The sequence below is a fragment of the Lytechinus pictus genome, chromosome 15, assembly GCF_037042905.1.
Source record: "Lytechinus pictus isolate F3 Inbred chromosome 15, Lp3.0, whole genome shotgun sequence".
Taxonomy (NCBI): Eukaryota; Metazoa; Echinodermata; class Echinoidea; order Temnopleuroida; family Toxopneustidae; genus Lytechinus; species Lytechinus pictus.
In genome coordinates this window covers 18,326,114-18,341,799 of record NC_087259.1, presented here as the reverse complement: position 1 = coordinate 18,341,799, position 15,686 = coordinate 18,326,114, and the positions used below count along the sequence as shown (strand labels likewise).

General features: G+C 36.2%; 1 protein-coding gene across 1 annotated transcript in view; it reads right to left on the bottom strand.

Annotated features, from left to right (window-relative positions):
• LOC129277370 (uncharacterized) overlaps positions 1-15,686 on the bottom strand; it is a 42,521-nt gene that overhangs the window by 12,831 nt on the left and 14,004 nt on the right. The window contains exons 3-11 of the mRNA XM_064110190.1: positions 14,378-14,457; positions 13,411-13,525; positions 12,126-12,295; positions 6,584-6,680; positions 5,955-6,049; positions 5,231-5,345; positions 3,149-3,256; positions 2,427-2,614; positions 1,676-1,796 (exon numbers count right to left, since the gene is read on the bottom strand). Of these exons, the coding sequence (XP_063966260.1) occupies positions 1,676-1,796; positions 2,427-2,614; positions 3,149-3,256; positions 5,231-5,345; positions 5,955-6,049; positions 6,584-6,680; positions 12,126-12,295; positions 13,411-13,525; positions 14,378-14,457 (1,089 nt within the window). The remainder of the gene's footprint in view (positions 1-1,675; positions 1,797-2,426; positions 2,615-3,148; positions 3,257-5,230; positions 5,346-5,954; positions 6,050-6,583; positions 6,681-12,125; positions 12,296-13,410; positions 13,526-14,377; positions 14,458-15,686) is intronic.

The following is a 15,686-nucleotide window of genomic DNA, read 5'->3' as shown; positions in this document are numbered from 1 at the left end:
TGTATGCATTTATTAAAGAGCATACGAAACGGCAGCCTTGAATAGAACCATGCCAAGGCCTCAGGTGCTCATATCTGGCCAGGTTTATTATCCACAATGCAACATTCTGAGCGTGTAGTCTTGTAATATAAACCAACAAAAATGATAACACACTAAATTTACTACTCAATACATTCATATATCACAATAATCATGTCATCAAGTGGCAAAACAGGTACCTTTCCTGACAAAATCATTTTAATTTATCTATAAAAATACAGTCATAGGCTAATTGATAATTTTTATGACTAATAGTTATCTCAGAAGGTATATTTCAAGACTACCAATTTATAAAACATAGTAAATATTCAATTAGAATGCAAACGCAGTTAAATAAACACTAACAGTCAATGAGCATATCCTTGGGAAGCAAGCCTTTTCTGGGGATGCTGTGTATATGCTATAAACCTTAGGCAGCACCCCCTGGAAATTATGTTGGTATGTTAAGACCCAAATCTCCTCCATTCGGGAGCGCAAACCCACTTTTTTACTTGTCAAATCTTTCCTGACCAAAATCCCATTCATTTTGGAGTGGAAATATTTCTTTTTGGGTGGCCTATCATTAAAAAAAAATTAAATTACCTTCATTTTGGAGTGAAACCTTTTCTCTCTTTTTCCCCCTTTTTCTCTTTAAAATCGTTCCTAAGCTCCTGTCAATGAGGGTCAGACCATGGACCTATTGTAATAGGTGACTCATTACAACACAGAAAGCGGCTAGAATTGTGAATGAATAATACGCCTATAATTGATTCATTTGTTACTTTTGATGTTCCATCAATACAAGCCTCTGCACTGGATCGATGACATAAACCCGTCAAAATAATAGAAATATCGAATTAAGAAAAATAAGTTGTGTATTGTTGATGACCGAGGTCATGTAATTTGTATGTCAATTTCGAATTGGCAATATTTTGCAAGGAAACAATAATTAATATATACGACTACTGACAATGATCCTATTTGTCGGGTCATTAAATTGCGGTTTGTTACTCGGGTAACAAAATGTGTATCTGTATTTTGTTATAAATCTTGACATTCCCATGAAGAGAAGATTTAAAAAAAGACCTGATATAATCATTTTGCTGAAAAATTAAATTTTGTCGTTTTATTTATCGGAATAAATGTGAGATTTGCCCTTGACTTCCATATCATTCAAGCTACCAAATCACTTTTAAAATTAAATTTGTAATGGTTCAGCCAAATATTTTTCACATAATGTTGTTTGAAACGTTACAGTCCACTACATTCCTCATTTGAAATATTTACTATATTTAATGTTTCATAAAAAGTCAAATTTTAATGTTTTCAAGATATTGTAATGACATTTCCAAGAAAGCAGAATATATTTTTGAATATGTATATTTTTTATAAACTTTAGCCTACACCATTGTGATATGGGTATAATGTTCTTGTGCTAGCTTGGATGGTGTACATATCTCTGAGTGTTCGGTAGATGTTTTGGATTAGAATAACAAATGTAAAGTAAGTAAGAGTTGTTCATATTTTTTGGTTTGCATTATTCGATTACTTAAACTTTTGCAAATTACTTTTCTGATTCTCATAATTCGTTAGGACAACATGCAAGCACATATGAATCTCTCTTTCTCGTTAATTTATGGTACATTTAGGTCCTTACCTGATAGATTGATGGGATAGGCGAGTTATAAGTGCGTATCTTGCAAACGGCAGCATCCGTCCCTTCGGCGTGGCAACTACTATCATTACGACGGCTGCACCATGGGGCAGGAGAAAGACCACTATACAACAAGGAGATATATGTTATATTATACATATGAAAGATGGATGGGGAATAGACGACAATGGATCATGCTCTTTCAAGGTTTCCATGGTTGTGCATGTAACCTATATGCCGTAGTCACCCGGGAAGGGGGTTGGGGGTACTCGGATTTGGAAAGGGTAGGGATGTGCAGTCCCAAAATCTGAAGGTAAATTGCCAATTCGTCTACTGCTGAGCGGAAGTTGCTACGAAATGAGATGGCCCTCTGAAAATGGAAGTACTTGGGGACTGGAGTTAACATGAAATGGGTGACTCCGAGCAATGGATCCTGAACTGAGGGGAATCGGAACGGGGAGAACGCGTTGGTCAATGAAAAAGGAGGAAAATTATATGCTTTGGAACTACTGGCAAGGCGTGAAAATGGAGTCTTAAGGACCGCACGTACCCATTTACTTTACGGGAGTCGCACCCGAGAGTCAAACCAATGGAACCGTGACTCCTCAACTTATTTACTCTTTGCTGGTCCAAGTTTTTTTTAGGGAAAGTCAGGAAGAAGAAGCGTAAAGGAACGAGGAAAGCAATTTTCTGAGTGAGGAAAAACTGTAATCCGTTTAACAATGATTGAAAGTTTGCATGAGGTCGCCCTTACCTATCGATTCTCGTATCGATCCAGTTCTTGCAGCTCTTCAGAAGGAAATCGCATCCGAGATCTTTGCCCCAGTTGAGTTTATCAGCCATGCTGTAGTCAGGTATGTACCATCCTGTATCTTCCATCACAGCAAGGGTGATACGAGAAAACACGCGAACTGCAGTTAACATTCCATTCATTGATTCAGTCTGTAAAGCGAAACAAAATTCTATGAATAAATTGTAATTTTTACACTTTTCCGAAAGAGTTTTGGAAATAAAGATAGGAATGATGGGCATGGTGGGGGCAGTGGCAGCGGCTCTCCCGAAATTTTGAAAGCTTCCCTTTTTTCTGAAAATTCCCCCCAAATTCACAAAAATCCTTCAATTTTTCTTTAGTAAATTCAAAGCCCCCCCCCCATGACACGCTCGGTCAATTCGTTCCCTCGCTTTTGCATTTCTTTGAATCTTGTGATGTGGTCTTATTCTCCCCCCCCCCCCATCACAATTGGAAGCTGCCCGGGAATTTACTTTTGCAATCACATAATCATGCTAACTCAGTTATTTATACAATGATATTCGATCTTGAATGTTCATGTTGACTACTACACGACTTCCAACTTTAAAAACCGGATTGATAATCAATCGTGAAGTATGCGATGTATATAGCATGAATAGTACCAATGATGTCTGCTGGTTCCACTACACGACCTATCGCTCATTTTCATCTCGTATATGACTTACCGCTAGAATTCTTTTCTCAAAGTGTGACATAGCTGTGCCGAATCCTCCCCCATCTTCCAACTCCACGCCCATCAGACTAGGACACCCGAAGTGGGCTCTGGCTTCCCGCTGTCAAGAAAATGACAATCGATATCAGCAAGGTACAAAGGACAGTATTCTAGGAACAAACTACCGGGACCCAGTCTTAAAAGATTCGCGATGGATTCAATTTACTCAAGATGCAACTGTTCCAAGTTTATGTAGCTTAAGAGATATGATATAAGAAAAATCGCAAATCAACTTTGAATTGCATCAATTGCATATTTTGAGAGAGGGAATGGGTTTCTCTCACTCGTTAGTCAAATCAGGGTGCCGTTTCATAAAGACTTGTTTTAATAACAAATGCACAACTTCTATAACAAAGGTTTGCGATCAGCCAATCAGATTTAATGATTTTAGTAGCTTTAAAATGGTACTGAAAACCTGTTTTATAAGAAATATTAGGAAACATACCCCAGAATATACATTAATTCTAATTGGAACATTCCTTGCATCCTTTAGAAAATCAAAAAGTTTGTTAACCCAGGTATGGAATTATCATTGTTTTCTCATCTTCCAGTTATAATCACGAAAAGACATTTAGGGTGGGTCCCTCCTCATTCGTACCATCGCACAGTGGGCCGGGGCGAAACAAAAGTGCGCCAAAAGTCATTTTGGGCAATTTCAGATTTTTAATTTTTGTTATGCCCAGCTGAAAGACAACACTTTGAAGAATACTTCAGCAAAATATTTCATTCCGGAATTTGCATAAAGGTTGTTAATTTCCTACCTCAAATCGTAAAATGTGACATTTTGCGAAATTTCGCGTATATGATAACCTAGTTGAAAAACAGGCCATTTCACAGGAGGTTTTTCATGTAGGAATCTGAAATGGCTCCAACATAATCCTGAAATATTCTTTTTTCGTAGGAAAGGGTTCAAAGTAGATAAAAGACACCTTTCAGGCGGTTTATAGGATGATTATTCTTCGAAATAGGCTGAAAATCCATGTTTTTTGCATTTACATTAGAAACGTTTAGATTTCCGTGGATTTCCGTCTAAATTCTATAAACATAATTTTTCCCGATGTCTAAGCTTTAAGTCGATACCAAATTTAGCTGCCCGTTTTTCCCCGTTGTCATGTTAGAGCCGATTTTACTTGACACAACACCCCAAAAACCTGTTCAAAAACGGTCATTTTCATACCGTGCAGTCATCGTAGCGCACCGTATGGGTGTACATTGCCGTTCGCTTTTGCACGGCGAGGACGATTCCCCTTCCATTCCATGAAAATGACATGAATTCCGGGCATTATAAACAAAATAAAGGTTGCTAACGCAAATAAGGGCTATACCCACAACTCTTCTAGAGTTAAACTTACTTGTAGAATAATTTCAGCCAAAAACCCTCCTCATAGTGATACATTCGTGGTGTTATATACTCTGCGTTTTACACAAGTCAACACAGCTTGATAAAGCGCGGTTAATATTTTTCAGATTTTAAAGGTTTTTTTTATAAATCTAATTAATGATCATTTTGATGCCATAAAATTATTTTCGGCATATCATACACACCTTTTAGGCATGTGAGAAGCATAAACCAACATTCACTCTGGTCAATCTTAAAGTAGCACATAACACAAAATTTATATACCACACATTGTTTAGCGTAATTTGTCTTTTCACAAATAGGTTTTAAGCAGCCAATCAAAATTTGGTATCAAGGTGACGTCATATCGGCTTTAGATTATGTTCAGTCGATTCTACGCCCAAAATTACCCAACACCAACATGTTAAAGTAAAAATCTAACACGGAATATAATTTTGGCGAACTTTCAACTCATTCTGGCCCACTGCATCGGTTTGACAGACAAGATGTTAATGCCCGATAGATCACTCGATCAGATTCTGTCAAGCCGGTTGTGAAGTAATCAAAGCTTTCTTCTTTGACAAGTTATTATCATGAAAAGACATTTTGTCGATTTCATTCCCATCAGTGTCCTTGGTTTGATAGGCAATCGGATTGGAGCATAGGATACTTTTAATCTCAAATCTTTAAACTCACCAGAACGTTGGGCAAGACGAATGCCTGGACAGACCGTTGCATTGTCCCGCCAGCATAGTCCCAATCCAATGTGAAATTGCGAATCACTTGATCACTCCATTCGAATTCAATAGTTCTACATATAACCAAAAAACATCAAATTTTAAAATGTGTTTGCTAAAGAGTAACAAATATCTTGACCATTCGTACGTGAATCATAAAAATGTCCTATTCCTTTACATCAAATACTTCAATTTATCATTTCTGTCTCACTTTTGGATAGTTTTTTATTATCATTTTTGTTTTGTTCTTTCTGTCAATCTGCCATTCCTATTTTCTTTCAAGTTTCATATTTTTTCCTACTTTAAATTTCACTCTTCTACTTTCTTCTTCAATTTTCTTTTTTGTCATTCAACTGCTTTTTCCTCTCTCTCTCTCTCCCTCTCTCTGCCTTTCAACTACCTATTCTTCTTCATCCTTCTTATTTTTCTCTTTATCATCGTCATCATCATCGTCGCCATCTTCTTCTTCTTCCGATAATGTTAATTACCAGGAAGAACAATTTATTGCGATTACCACCATCGTTATCATCATCACCACCACCATCATCATTATCATCATCATCATCATCATTATCATCATCATAATCATCATTATCACCATCATCATCTCCTTTTTCTTCGTCATTATCACCATTATTTGCGGTTTTATCATTTTCTTCAATAAAATGTAAAATGCTTCTTACTTTTGATTAAGTGCCGGTAGCCCATTTGATTCTCTTGGTGTCAAAGGTTTTCCTCTGGCATCTCGATAGAGGCCATACATTGATGAAGAAAATCCCTGAAAAAGGTTGGATTTCTGAATAGTATTACACTGAAAATTCTATAGCATATACTCGTGTTCCCATTTCCACCATCAGCATGATAATTAATTATCAGTATTTTGTCAATACAATCAATGTTGTGTCCCAGTGGATTAGTCTACGGACATTAAAATAGGGGGTCGAAGGCTCGAATCCTGGCCATGGAGTAATTTACGTGTGCAAGAAATTGATTTACATTGTGCTGCACTCAGCCCAAGTGATCAGGTCCGGCAGAATTAACTCCTTGAAAGCAACTTCTTAGCAGGGGCCGCATAACGGTTTTAAGGGGGGGGGGGGGGGGTGAATCCCCCGCCAGCCCCCACCGGTTCTGCGACTCCTGTTTATCATGTTTAGCAGCTGGGGTTGAAACCAGGGTAGGCCTGATACGGAATATAGTTGGCCGTTGATGAACGTGTTGAATAGGCAACTACATGTAGATAATCGGCGCCTCATAAATGCTATATCATCATTATTATCACAATTGATAAGGTATGTTGACCCCTTTTTCTTACCAGGACGTGAAACATCTCATGTTGAATCGTATCCATCATTTGGGTCCTATCCAGCGCTAACCCGATCGGACAGAAATTGATGACACCTGCAACAGGCCTGCGATAAAAGAAAATTAGAAGTAACAATTCATCTGCATTCTTCAAAAACGGAAGAAAAAAAATTATACAAATTATAAAGAGTCCCGAGCGAACGAAATTTCGATTTTTTTTTAAATGAAAATCCTATTTCAGATGATTTTTTTTTCTCAAAATATTCAGAAATATGATATTCCACCCTTTTCTCTTTCCTATTATCCACTTAATTATTTTGATACGTTGCTTTTTGTGTTTGCGTGTGCGGGGGTGGGGGGGGGGGGACTAAGGGCCCACTAGCCCTATATCTATGATATAGATATCTATATATCGGAATAACGAGAACATTCAGATGCAAGTTCTCCTTGTTTCAATTTCTTTTAATATACAAGCACAATGTGCATGATTGGGGGTCATATACATGAGCCATTCCACATGGGAAATTTTGTTCCGATAAACATGTTTGTTTGTTTATTTTGTCAATCAACCTCGCTTTTAGAATTCAAAGCAAAATTTGTTTATATTATTATCACCTTAATTTGTTCATTCAAGCATGGACCTAATGCTGGGTTCATGTTTCAAGTGTTGTTTTTCTTGCATTCATGATAAAGTGTTGTATAGGTTTTCGACTCACAACTCACAAACATTTGAATCTCGGCTTATTAAAATACTACATGTCTTAATAATAATCATTTGTTTTGCATTAAAATCAATGTATATATCTTTATTGTAAATGAGTATGATCGTTTACTTTCCATTTTAGATTGTTCTAGATGTACTTACAAATATAATTATGCCTATGTACATGTGTATTATGAAGTTGTTTAGTAATGTTATGATATGTACATCGTCACAAGAACGCACGAGAGACCAACATTGTTTTACACTTGATCGGCTTTTGGTTCAGAACCAAAAGCCGATGCAGAATTGGCTTTTGGTTTGCGTTTACACGATGTATTAAACAGCTCGCGGTTCAGAACCGCGAGCCGATGCAAAAACCTGAAATGATACGCACACCAACAATATACGTCATAATAAAGATAACGCTGGATCAGTGCGCTTACAACTACGTCACAATGGTAAAGTAAATGAAATGCGCACAAATTGCCGATGCAGAATCGGCTTTCTGTTTACGCGTAGTAAAAAAGCCGATTCTGCATCGGCTCGCGGTTCTGCACTTACTACTTTGGTGGTGCAAATTGCCGGTTCTGAACCGCGAGCCGATGCAAGTTACTCGCGTTTACACGCTATGAAAAAGCCGATTCAAAAGCCGATTTAGTGTAAACACGGTAATTGTTGAATGGGCGTCACTATTTTTTTTTTTATAATTGAATAAATGAAATAAATAAAAAAAATTGAATAACAGTAGTAATGGAATTTCCAGAAAATGGAGTTAACTCCCTGATGATGTCCAGAATTCAATTTCAGTTGAAAGTTTCAAATATCATTATAAGAAATTTCGCTTAGATCAATAAGAATCTTTTAAACACTTTCTATTTCCGTTTATATATACTTATAGTATTGTTATTATTAGCATGATTACATGAGTAAACACATCTAATTATTATCGATTATTATGATTTCCCTATATGACACTGCTTATTGGAATATCGATACAATTCTTTAAATTAAGAGACCTATTCCTGTTTTAACATGATTTCATATCGATGTATAAAACCTCTTTCTTTTTCCTTCACTTCTTTATCTTACTATAAGATAAATCTTACTATTTTTTTTTCTTTCTGATGTTTCACTTTTAGCATTATTTGAATATTAGATTTGCTGTATATAATTATTCCTAATTATTTGTAATCTTTTCTTTGAATGTGTGTATTTCTCTCTTTATGCAGGACCATAATACGTGAAATAGCCTGCGAGCTGATTAATATTTTATTTGTTTAAAAAAATAAATGAATAAGTAAATAAATAAATAAATAAATGAGTAAATAAATAAATAATTGTGCCTTCAATTTTTGGTCAGAGAACTTTGAGTTCCTGAGCGCCAGTCTCTGAGTAGTCAGTGGTTAAGGCATAGGCGATCAAAGTCAATGGCCCGGGTTCGATTCTCGGTGGACACATTTCGCCAACGTTGCCCAAATCTTTAACAGGTCAGACAGCCCTGGGGAACGTTTATTTAACCTCCGTAATTAACATCCTCTTAATCGATTTATCATGTCATATGATGAGTGTGGGTGACGTGGCCGAGTGGTCTAAGGCGCCTGGCTATACATGTCCGGGGTTCGATCCCGACCGCGGCACTTATGCCCGTGAGCAAGGCATTTAATCTACAATGCTGTTTTATCCTGCTTTCAAATAAACGAAAATGCTAAATGCATTAATGGTAACTAGGTATGCTCTTGTTTTTAATTGAAAAAAAAAATCTCATCATAGTTCAATTGGATGTGTTGAATGTGGACGACCCTTTCTTTTTATAACTAACCCCCCCCCCCCCCCCCCCGAAGAACCACATTTGTCTTTCAGTGAGAGCTAATTTTCCCGATTACATATTTTAAAGAAAGTGAACTGCTTGGCGTAATTTGGGTTTGAAGACGAAAAGACTTCTGATTTATTTTTTATTGTAACCATGGACATAAAAGGCGGGTAATGGGGAAGGTATGTTTGGCAGATGGAAACATTTGCCCCCCCCCCCAAAAAAAAAAAAAGCTTTCCGAAAGAATGTAAAAAATGTAATCGGAGGTTTTAGGTTTATATTATGTTTCCAGTTCGATGTATTAGGAATTTGACCTTCCTCTCTCACGTTCAAAATGTTTTTGAACGTTTGACGTGTCCACCCCCCGTCGTACGTGGTCTTGTGTGAGGCCGCGATGGTCCCACTTGGATGACTTTCTCCTTCATCTCCAATTTGTTATGATTATACTATGAGGAATTACGTCAAGATAACCTTCCCATGTATTTTAAGACCCATTTATGTGAGGAGGACATATAAGTGAGGGGCACATTGATCAATGTTTAAGAGAAGAATAAGAAACCATACATGCCATAATACTTGGAACGAGCCTAACCTCAGCGGCTACGCTTTTTGTCCTTTTTTAAAATGTTTTATTGAGGCCTATGCACTTTTCTACTCAGATAAGGTCATCAAACAAGTCACCTGCTCTTCAATTGCTCATTTGTATGATACGAGAAATAGTTTAATTTCGTTTTGCCGGAGAGAGTGTAAAAATGAGAAAATACTTTATATTTCAATGGTATAATTCCTCCCTGATTATTTTTTGTTTGTTTGCAATTGTACTTTTATTTGCATTTGTAGGCCTATTTGCATTTGAATTTGCATTCGTTTTTGCGGCTGTAATTGCATTTGTATTTGTATAATTTCTATTTGTATTTGCACTTGTATTTGTATGTGTATTTTATTTGTATTTGCTTTTGTATTTGTATGTGTATTTGTATTTGTATCTGTATTTTGTGTTTGTATTTATTTTCTATTTGTTTTTGTTTGGATATTTGTTTCTATATTCTAACCCTTATTTTTCTATTAGTAATGTTATTCCTGGCGAATAATACTAGTCGATCAAATGGGGGGGGGGGGGATGCGACAACTTCAAACCCTCACACACTCTCCCGGAGATATCTGAATGTATACATACACCGTGCATTTGTTGATTTCTTTTTAAACAATAGTGAAAAGGAACATGGTTAGGCACATTACGAGGAGAAAGAGAGTACAGAGAAGCGCTGTATACAAAAGACGAAATGATACAATGGAATTGACGAGTGACATCGTGTCGTCAGAATGATCGCTGTCGAAGGATACATATTGTCTAGAGATAGGCTTATACAGCCATTGTATTTTTTGTCAGAGCGATCCGATTACAGGACCCCATCAAGCATGATTAAAATAAAAATAGATACGATCATAGAATTCATGTTACATACAGTTATAGTATACAATTATATGTTTTTTGTATTTTTAAAATTGAGGTATACGGTTATATATTACAGGGTGCAATGAATTATAAACTGTCATTGTCTGTAAATACCAGCAAATGATACGTTCATGGAAGACATGTGAGTTTACAGGTGGTGGATTTGAAAGAATATGGAGGAAAAGAAGAAGCCAAAGGAAATGATAAATTCAAGTATGCATGTACATACAACTTACGTAACAATTTTTTTTTGAAAAATGCAATATTGATAACAAAATAGATATGTTAAATATTGAATTTTAATGGTTCTTAAATATGGTGTTGTCATTTTTCTCTCGAGCAGTCTTCTTATGATGACAATCATTCTCCTGTAAATTGTTTTTGTTATATTGGTAGTAGATCCTATTTGTATATAATTATATTCTGTTATCAAAATTGTTACCTATGATTCATGCCAAAAACAGTTTTTAATGTATTATCTGTGTTATGTTATGGAGAAATGTATTATACCAATGATATCTTGGTCGTGATTTTGTTTGGGGAAAGGTTTAAGAGCCCCCCCCCCCCCTGCCCCCATATGTACGTCAGTGTCTATACCTAGGTTCTATATACACGTGTTATCAGCACGTATTAGTCACATGTACTTCCAGTCATCTGCGCCTATTATCATCTTCTGAAGTCCCCCTTTCAACCCTTCCTTCTCATTATGTCAATGCTCTCTCTAAACACCTATTATTGTCTGGCCCGATCTATTGATTTTTCCTCATCCATTTCATCCCCCCTCAGGGGATTACAGAATCTTCCCATTTCTGATATAGTTGATCGTTCCACCTTATTTCCCGCTTGTCCGAGACGATTTTTTTCCTTTAAAAGGAATAACTGATGATAAGCTATTTTCAATAAAAGTGGAAAAGGTGGAAAAAAATATTGATGAAAGTTTAATGATAGTTCACCAACAAAATAATAAGAAGAGAGTTATGAATGTTCAAATTCAATACATTTGAGACGTCAGTGAAATGATGTGTATAATGTCGTCCTCGCAAATATAAAATCACCAGGTTCGACATCTTTATAACCCCTTGTCTTGTCAAATTGCAGTACAAAATTATTACAACTTTGTGAGTCTTGATTCAATTTCTGTGTTGCCACCACCCCAACCCGCCCCGCAAAAAAAACCCACAATCATATGAGCAAAATGTATTTACTTACCTCTCAGTAGAGCCTGGATCTTTATATATATATATATATATATATATATATATATATAAAGATCCAGGCTCTGGATATATATATATATATATATATATATATATATATATATTAGTTCAGAATGTCCGCCCACTGATGGGTATTTACATTCAGGCATTACTATTCTTCAATATAATCACAAACCATCATGGCAATAAATCAAATTGTGGAAAAATTGAAACGGGACATGCAAGGAGATAATTTTTTTCAAAGCGGGTTATGTAAGATGAGGGTCCCCCTGTGCTAGGTACTGTCCTCAGTTAATGAATAGCGTGAATATGGGGGGGGGGGGTAAGAAAGGGGGAATTCCAGGTGGGGAGGTGTTTTTTATATACCTGTCTGTTGTGTCATCAATACGGCATGCGTATGAATAACCGATGAAATTCTCTCTACACGATGTATTAACAGACGAAACCAATAAATCATAATGAACTGCTCCTCTGTCCGGTGACGGGCCTCCACTCCTTTTGCAGTTCTCACCACGATCGTCACAGTCAAGGCATGGCTGTAGGGTCAAGAAAAGATAGATCGAATCATGCAATGCTATCATCAATTGAAAATAACTTTATTTATGTGATGGGGGAAAACTTTTTATTTATTTATGAATCATCCAAAAGAAAACCTGAATTGATGTTTGTGAAATTTACTTAATTATGGACAGAGCATAACTACGTGACTACGTGCCATGACTGCTTGCTCATGCGCATCAAACCAATAAAAGATGAAAAACTGCTCTGATATTTATGCAACTGGTATTTGTGCAGTTTTCATCACGATTATCACAGTCAAAGCATGGCTATTGCATACAGGGGCGTTGTGGTCCAGTGGTTACGACTCTCGTCTTTCATTCAGAGGGACGTGGGTTCGAATCCCAGCCATGGCGTTTTTTTCCTTCAGCAACATTTGCTGCACCCTACCCAGGTGAGGTGAATGGGTACCCGGCAGGATGGATTCCTTGAATTCACTGAGCGCTGAAAGGCAACTCGGCTAAAGCCGGGGTAATAATAATTATAACAATGCGCCTCGGAATAGATCATTTTTAGATAGATGGTGCTATATACATGCCTATTATTATTATTATTATATGTCGCGTCATAATATGGAATATGATATTCCTGCAAATTTAAAGATTCTGTTTGGTATACTTCGAAAAGACCTCTATCGCTGCATGGGGGGGGGGGGTTATTTATAATAAATCGTCCAAAATAAAAATTGAATAGGCACCGCGTTTGTATCATTGACTTTTGAAAGCAAAACGTTCATAAATGCTTGTTCATGGATCAGACTTTGTGTACCTATTCTGTTTTTCTAGTCAGGCGAATGGCGTGTGGGTGAAATGCTGTCTACTGACTGGAACTACATGATCGGAAACAAATCATCCAAGAAACATAGGTTGGAAATTCAAATATCATTATTAACAGTTTCCTTTTCAAGCAAACAAATATCAAGGTTGACCAAAATATATGGAACAAATGAATTCCTTGTTGTAGAAAGAAAAATATCTCGCTTGGAAATTACAATTTCAAGGCTGGAGCAAGCGCGAGGCCTCAACTCCCTGCCCCCATCCGGCCCCTATCTACCCAAGATACACCATTATTGAGTACAGTAGGATATACAGACCTCTGATAAAGTTGCCGGCGCCATTATCCCACCACAGTAAGAATAGGAACACGACCCGACAGTGCAATATTGTTGTCCGTTGATGTTAATTTGATGCCGAGGACTATCGCAATACCTGTATACCAAAGGAACGACGAACAGGTCGTTATTAAATAGTATTTCCAAATTTCCTTATTCCAATGTTAAAGACAAATGTCAAAGTTAAATCGCGTTGCCATAATTGTCATACGCAATATGAAAATACACAATGATTACCATTGGTCACGGTTCCAGGCGAATCATAGGCCCCCAAACAGTTAGGCCAGTTTGCTTGATTTAGCCATTTTTAAGGTGTGAGTAACAAGCATAAGTAATTAAAGTGACTGGTTAACATTGGTTTGACTTTTAAAAATCTGAGCTAGAAGGTCACACTTGTCACCTGTATCTGTGATATGTTACAAAAATGAAGCCCAGAAAAAATTGCGTTCGAAAATAATTATTTAGTGCTTCAAAAATTGAAATATAAAGTGACCGAAAACACCATCTTAATTTCATCCCATACACTTATGTGTACTATTTAGGCGTCTATAAGACGCCTATTTACAAAATCGGGGTTTGCCTTGTAGTTTTAGCTTTTCATTCTCAATAACGGTTGTTTTCAGGGTTTATTAGTTCTAATACATGTACTTGTACACATGTTTCATCTTGGTTTGATAATTTTTTTAATCGGCTGCTCACAAAGTTAAACTATACCTTTAAGTGAATTATCTAAGGAATTTCTTTTTGTAACAAAACGTGAAAAATGGGGGTATAAAGCAAGCAAGAGGGGGGGGGGTAATGGTTTCTACTTCCAAAGACAAAGGTTCCTCTAATGTGAATTACATTTGTATTAAGATTTATGTCAATATCGAAATTCACGTTTCTGAGGCACCCTTTTATAGCACCACACTATGAAGGTATGAACTTTCACAAGACGAATGGTTCTTACGTTTTAAATTGAAAATATCCAGGTTCCTGTTTCACCGAAAGTGTTCGTGACATCCGGTCAACAACTTCAGCAACAGTATTCTGTATTTAAACAAACATGCATTACATGTATATTACATATAATTACATTTTCTTATTATACAGTGTGTATAAACAAAACGGAACAAATTTTAAAAGTCTAATTTTTGTTTCAAATTATGACATTTATATTTTGATGTTAATAGGTGCTCTGAAGTCTTATCTTTCAATGCCATTAAAAAAAATCAGTTTCGTTCATGCTTGAGCGAACACGGAATGTTTTTTGTCTGGGGTTAAAAAGGAGGCTTGCGACAAAATTGCATAACATGATAAATATGATGATCGGACTTCTTGCTAATCAGCAGCCTTCCTCTTAACCTTTTCATTATCTTTGCCATCATTTTCGAATTATGTGGTCAAAATTTATTTTCAAATATGTTTATTTACTTGCATTTTTTTTTTCTCCTTTAGCTTTCAATATTCCTTCTTTAAGCATAAACAAAAAAAATTCAACCGAAGTATGGGAGAGAGTGTATCTGTTTCCAAATCATTTCATTGTGTGCTACAAAGGTTATGGTGCCTTTGAACAGTGGCACGCAGATGGGTGGGGACTCGGGAAGGTCCCCAATAAAAAAAGTGGAAAGGAAATAAAAGGAAAGATAGAAAGTGAAATATGATTTATTTTCCGAATATTATGTCGAAATCTATCACAAAATTGGATATTTAAATAAAAATTGGAAATGTTTGCTTGCTTGCTTTGCTCACTTACAACTTTTTGAATACATTTTATCCGATCTGCCATATCTAGCTCCTTCGAAATTGACTCAATACGCCATTGCCATTGAAAGACATGAATCCTTTCTTTTTTGTCCTGTCAAGCACAAACTTGGTCAAGGAATCAATAACCCCTTGAAAATAGGATTCGTGTTTTTCAAAGGTACCATAACATAATTTTTCACATAATAAAATACGATTTGAATAATTACAAGTTCTCCCAATTAATGCAAATCTTCTTGCTTGGGTTGACAAAAGTCTTATTTTCTTACTTATAAAGGAAAATTCAAAGGTAAAATAAGTTTTAATGAAAAAAAAACAAAATAATTCAAGTAAATAAATGAATTTGTAAATGAAATTTGACAGCAAATTCGAAAATCATGGCAAAGAAAATGAAAAGGATAATAGAAACTGCTGATTAGCAAGAATTCTGATGATCAAATTTCTCGTTTCTGCCATTTTTGGCGCAAGCCTCTTTTTGAACCCCCGACAAAAACGACACAAAATTTATATTTTAA